We start from the raw sequence: 6,446 nt of genomic DNA, 5'->3' as shown, positions 1-6,446 counted from the left end.
GTATAGAAAGTCACCATTATTGAAAATGAAATACTATTTTATTTACTTTCTACAAACACGCTGAGCAGCTGGGCAAGCTGGAGCCATGTGTATTGGCAGGAGACATCGCGTGTAACCGGTCTGAGTTTAGAAAACGCGCTAGGCTAGTAGGCCTATAAATATAATGCTATTATTACGGCCTATGTGTTTCGCGCACAGGTGGTGTTGCGACCCTGTTCTCACAGGCAGGTGCGAGCATGTGTGTTTGCAGGACATGTGTTGCACAACAAGACCTGGTGTGGGGTTTGGACTCTGTCTCAGCAGGCACAGGTTGCAGATGTAAGCATCAGAGGAGACTGGGCCCAATTGTACATTCTCAGAACTGCACCACTTAGAACTAACTAAACAATGCAGAGGATTATTTTTTATATAATTGTATTCAATAACCGTGAGAATTAAACAGTATGAGGTGATTTGTAAAATAGGAATACAGATTTGATCTTAATGTTTTCATAAATATATTTTTCTCCCTTTGTCATGGGACTTATTTTTACCCTCTCAAAGAACCGGAATCGAGAACCGAAAATAACCGGATCGAAAAGTAGAAACCGGAATCGCTTAACAATCCAAACGATACCCAACCTTATGGCTGAATGCAGTAAAATGCTTACCGCTCATTTTACGTTTAGCGGTGTCGTAAAAAACGTCGTCCTGCGCGTTTGGGAAAATGTAAAACACCGATGGCGAAGAAGAAGATTCCAGTGGCCCCAATTTTGATGTGTCCATTCTGGACAAGTGAAAAATGTATTCGGACAAGTAAATTGCCAAACTCACTTGTCCATGGACAAGTACTCTCTAAAAACTTTTTCTCACACTGAGGAGATTGCAATGACAGGAATTCCACAAACTAAATGCAGCTGTGTCATATCGAGTTATCTTTGATTAGATCTTTATAAAAAAAAATTAAATTAACATAATTAAGAATTGATCTACTATTACAAGTACAAATGCTGTCAGCATGACGTACCTGTGTGTTGTAAAGTTCAAGATGAGAGAGTTTGAAGTCCTGAAACACCTGGACGTGTGTGCTCCTGACCAGGAAGTATCCGTGCTGCTCAGTCTTTCCATCCTCCAGAGGCCAGTACTGACCACACTTAACACGCCCGCGCTCCACCACCCTGAGACACAGTTACACATCTCTTTAGCTCATCATCAGCCCATCAAGGATATGCTGTTACTAGGACTACCACTTTGTATACAAAGTAAGGATGTAGGGAAGTAGGGAAATAGGAGAGTTTCACGATAGTATGTTTGTGATACTGTATCCATTTTTTATTAATAGTTTTCATGCAAAGGAACTCATTTGTTGACTTTGTGTTGATGTGATATATCTTGTTGCTTAAGATATGGCAATGTATTGAATAGTCACCCCTGTAGCATGATCGTTTAGGCATCGTATCGCCTGGTTTTTGACAATAAACAGCCCTAATACACACAGCTTTTGCAAATCCTTTACACACAATTTACTTCCAAACTAAGATGTAAAATAATTCTCACCTGGTGGTCATGACAATGATAAGTACCATCTGTTCCCAGACCATGCGCCAGAAGTCACCAAAAGTTTTTGGCAAAGGACCTGAAGGACACAAAATCTGTCAGGTCATGGTCCCACTGAGGTCTGCGGGAGGACTGAGTTGTGTTGGAGCAAAACAAAAATTGTAAATGGCAGAGTAAAGTGCTCACCCTGAGTTGCGATGTAGGCGTTGGTCCTCTTGTACCCATCCATGAAACTGGCATTTATGTAGTCTGGTGTCTGAAAAACACAGCAGAAACGTGGTGAGACTCCCTGCTGTTAGAATCTACTGCCTCCTGTAGGAGCACATTTAACTTTGGTTTATTTTTAGGCCAGATAATTGCAGTTAATGGTTTCAACGGTAGACTGGAGTCACATAAAAAAGTTATTATAATGACTATGAAACAGATTACGTGGCCAATACCAACATTTGTTCCAAAGCCATACCACCGATTTTTATTTTCGTTTTTTTACAACCAATTGAACTTAATAGTTTTGGTCATTATAACCATATATTCCGAAGCCAAGGTGGCAAACAACGAGCATTAAGCTTTCCAATCACGCATAAAACATATGAAGACATAAAAAGAAATAGATTAAAACTTTTGGTTCAATTTTTTGTATTTTTTTAAAGCAAAGAGAGAGAGAGTTGAATAAATGATTACCTCATCTTCATCATCACAGAGCTCGCAGAGTCGGACCCGTGACTGGTCCAGGCAGAGAACATCGCTGTACCTGTTCTTTATCTGATTTGCCAGTTTTCTGTTAAGGCAGAATACAATGTGAGGAATTAAATATTAAAACGTTATCTTTTATCTATTTTCCCCTTGGTTGAGAGAGACAGAAGCACACAGAATAAAGACAAATGAGCCCAATTGATAAAATATTCTTATCTCTTACTTGGAGTAGTCAAAGGTGCCTGCTGGGGGCTCCTTTCGTATCTCCTCGTACTCCTGATAAATCCCCTTCTTCTTCTTCCTCTTCACGTGTTCCACCAGATCGGGCACATTCATGCCTCCCTGCTCCGGCATGTGGACAGACATCTCCATGCAGCTGTCCTCCTCATCAGGACCCCACGATGAAGACAGGGGCGGGGACTGGGAGGAGGGCTGGTGGGGGGGTCGAGGCAATGATTTCTGGGGCAAAGGGGGCACGCCTTCCTCTTCCTCCCCATCCTCCTCCTCCTCCCCATCATCATCATCTTCCTCCTCCTCCTCCTCCTCCTCTTCCTCGTCATCCTCCTCCTTAACATCGTCGTTCTGAGAGCTTTGGGCAGGGTCTGCTAACTGTCCATCCACTTCATCCCCATCATCTTTATGGGAAAGCGGTGTGTCGGGGGGCGTATCTGATTGGGGAGGGGCTTGGCGGCCACGACCATTAATGTTGAAGTTGGGGCTCGAGCCGCTGACCGCCATGTTGTCCCCGCTCACTGCGGAGCCGTTCCAGTGTTGGTGGTTCCCCTGCCGCCTGTTTGCAGCAGACTGAGGGCTCTGCTGGTTCTGCCCCTGGCCTTGAGTCCTGCCCTCCACCACTCCGCAGTGGTTGTGTGGGTTAGCATTAGTATCGTCGTAGCAGTTAGAGTTAGCTACGGCTAGCTCGGAACCTAGCTGTGTGTTTATGTGGGTGTGGGACAGAGTAGCGCCTGCGCTTGTGTTGCTGCACTCTAAGCTGTAGGAGCGCAGCAGGCTCCCCACACAGTCGCGGGAGTCCTGTTCTTGTGTGTCGCCCTGATCTGCGTTTGTGTGTGCGTTAACGCAGGACTGGATCCAAGCCACGTGGCTATACTGGGACGTCCCACCCAGGTGTTCAGGGAGGGAGGAGACGGGGATGTGACCGGCCAACTCATGAGCTTTCACTGTGCACACCTGGAGGATTGAGAAGACCAAAACATTTAAAATGACATCCAAACCACATATTCAATGTTATACTGTGAGTCAAACTGAAAAAGGTGCCCTACGTACCCTTTCTCTCAGCTTCTCGCGCACAAATAAGCGGAGGACTGCAAAAGGTGCGCGGAACCAAAGAGGTGATGATACAATGAAGACACACTTCAGACGAGCTGGAAATGCGCCCTAATACAGAGGAATAACAGAGAGAAGAAATGATGAAAGGTGTTTGGGGGGGACGGATTTGACACAAGCACTTGAAGGCAGGCAGATTCGAGAACAACAGAGGGTGCTTCTTATAATTACCTTGAGCAAATTGAGGATTTTGACACAGAGCTCATAGTCAAAGTTGCCATAGCTGGAGTTGGTCATGTCGTAAATAAATATGAGGCCGTCTTTTTGAGTTTGTAAACTGGGAAGCAATGAACAAGATTTTCCAGTTAAAACAGTGGAAGATAGTCAAAAGAAGCTTGCTATAACAAATAAATACGACTTCATAAAATATAATAGAGAGTAACTTAGAAATAAGGCAGTACTCCAGTATAGCAGAACAATGAGGTAAAGTGCATCACCTCTCTATGGCTTTGTCCAGCTGATAGATGATGGCCTGCAGCACCGCTCTGTGGGTGGTGACGTCTGGCCGATGGAGACGAGCAGTGAAGAGCGCTAGAGCGGCACCATTTGCATCACGGCCAGGCTGGTAGGATGCATTAACAGGTTATCACAGAAATCAATGGAAAATTCATTTCGCCGAGACGTGCAGCTATCAATTCAGATTGCAACTGTATACAGTTTCAGACCATCTTTAACTCCATCTCCATTCATAAAGAGACACAAAGGAATTTGAACACAAAGAAAAAACTGTCCCTAAATGACCCGCATGTGGACCATTTTCAGTGTATCATGAATTGTGACTCACCAGGACTGTAAATTTGCCACTCAGCAGCTCAGAGCGTAGGGGCTCCTCGTCAGGGTTGATATTGATGATGCCCTCTTTGATTCTTGTGTTCTTGGAGACAGGAGAGAATACAAGTGCCATTAGCTTGCAGCTAGAAAAGCATGTAAACAAACTGCAACAAAATATATCGTCCATTTAAGCTTGTAAATAAAAATGTCCGTCAGACTTTTTGTTTGGTGCATTGTTTCTGTAAGGTTCATGCAATTTTGATGATAAAGAAACAATCAAAACATGCTTCCAACACAGTACAGAGGTAGTGATTGTTGTTGTGCATTCGATTGTTATGGGTGTTCATGACGTTATGTCTGCCTCCTGTTTAATCTGCACAGAAGCCTTTGTGGTCTCACACATCGTTATCATGACTTGCAGACATGTTACAGTGGAGAGCAGTGACATATGTTAGGGTGCCAGTAGAACAGCATAAAGAAATTGTAAACCCTGTATCATATGACCTGATTTATTTCTTTTTTACAAAAGGGTAGTTTAAACACCACCAAATAAATCTGATGAAGTTGTTTTTATTTCCAATCAGAATTACAATATTGAGAAAGTGAGATCACAAAGCTTGCAATTCAATATCTTACCTGTAGCTGATCAAATAAATTAATACCGATTTCAGTTTTATCACCATTTAATGCAGTGCAATACCTTGTATGCTTGGAAGAGGTCGATGGATCTGGAGACGTCAAACTTGCGGGCCATAAGAAACTTTACAGCTGTGGGTTGGGACACGAGCCCAGCGCTGTGAGGCTGCTCCCTGCTGCGCACCTCACCCAGGAACTCCTCCACAGCCTGGGACACAAAGGAGAGAGAAGATGGATTTCATTCATATTCTGTACAGACGGTGATATTGGGCTATATAAATAAACATTACATGATGATTGATTGATGGAAGGAAAAAGATGAGGTATTGTGTCCTGAATTGGAATAACCAGGGGAGAAACTGTTCAAATATAAGATAAAATAGGCTTGACAACTGACATGACAAAGAAAATACATGAGTCTCTCAGCACACCCAGCTTTGAAGTTTTTTCCCTGCCTAAGTTACAAAAATGTGTGATACAGATGGCTTCAGCAGGCTGTGCCCCAGGAAGATAATGTGAATGGGAGCACTCAAATGCCAGGACACAAGAATCAGCTGGATGTCACCCAAAGGAGCGGAATCCAAATATGTAACCAGGCCAAGGACAATGCATGGTAACACCTAGGGCTGCACGATATATCGTGTCGTGACGATAATCGCTTATTTATGCGCGATATTCACATCGCAGGAAGTGCGATTTAAAAACAAATGAACTCAAACACGTCATGTTACAATTCTTTTGCTGCTTGCTACAAAAGGAAAACTCTCATGTCAGGGCTACTTGAGTGAGTGACATGCAGGCTCTGCATGCACAGCGAACCACCAATCACAATCAAATCTCCAAACCAAACGGACCCGGTGATTAAAGGTAAAAACACTGAATAAAGTAGTTTCGTGTGTTTCTCCAGGGCAGTCCGGCGCCGCTAACCGAGCTAGCTCAGCTTGTTGCTCTGATAACTTAAGATCCAGACTTCCGTGACTAAAATCCTTCATCCGGTTAAATATAGTTAAAAAAATACCAATTGTATAGCATTAAAGTTCAAGAAAGGATGGTTTGCGGACAAAAAAAACTGCCTTTTCTTCAATTCCTGTATTTTTTCATATCGCAATATATATCGCAGGGGAAGAAAATATCGCAATGTCAGTTTTTTCCAATATCGTGCAGCCCTAGTAAGGGCTGCTCGATTATGGCAAAAATCATAATCTCGATTATTTGGGTCAATAATTGATATCACGATTATTAAAAACGATTATCCATTTACTTTGAAAACATCAATTTATTGGAGCATTTTTTGAACAGTATGTTTTTAACAGTTGATTACCCTGAACTTTAAGTATAATTCAACTGAAAAAACAATAATAAAAAAAATTAATGAAAAAAAGAAAAAGTAATAATAATAATAAAAAAATAATCGTTTTATTTCGATTGCGTTGTTTTCGTAATCGTTGCAAGCCATAATCGTAATT

At 42.5% G+C, this 6,446-nt stretch overlaps 1 protein-coding gene across 1 annotated transcript in view; it reads right to left on the bottom strand.

The window, feature by feature from the left end:
* Positions 1–6,446, bottom strand: part of LOC104965391 (tyrosine-protein phosphatase non-receptor type 9-like) — a 53,733-nt gene that overhangs the window by 40,243 nt on the left and 7,044 nt on the right. Inside the window, exons 3-12 of the mRNA XM_010794347.1 lie at positions 5,045–5,188; positions 4,358–4,447; positions 4,011–4,135; positions 3,745–3,850; positions 3,514–3,624; positions 2,453–3,417; positions 2,218–2,314; positions 1,723–1,792; positions 1,537–1,615; positions 1,007–1,157 (exon numbers count right to left, since the gene is read on the bottom strand). Coding sequence (XP_010792649.1) covers positions 1,007–1,157; positions 1,537–1,615; positions 1,723–1,792; positions 2,218–2,314; positions 2,453–3,417; positions 3,514–3,624; positions 3,745–3,850; positions 4,011–4,135; positions 4,358–4,447; positions 5,045–5,188 — 1,938 coding nt within the window. The remainder of the gene's footprint in view (positions 1–1,006; positions 1,158–1,536; positions 1,616–1,722; positions 1,793–2,217; positions 2,315–2,452; positions 3,418–3,513; positions 3,625–3,744; positions 3,851–4,010; positions 4,136–4,357; positions 4,448–5,044; positions 5,189–6,446) is intronic.

The sequence above is a fragment of the Notothenia coriiceps genome, unplaced genomic scaffold (genome assembly GCF_000735185.1).
Source record: "Notothenia coriiceps isolate Sejong01 unplaced genomic scaffold, NC01 NC01_scaffold00037244, whole genome shotgun sequence".
Taxonomy (NCBI): Eukaryota; Metazoa; Chordata; class Actinopteri; order Perciformes; family Nototheniidae; genus Notothenia; species Notothenia coriiceps.
The sequence above is the reverse complement of the archived record's forward strand: the minus strand, read 5'-3'. Positions and strand labels throughout refer to the sequence as shown.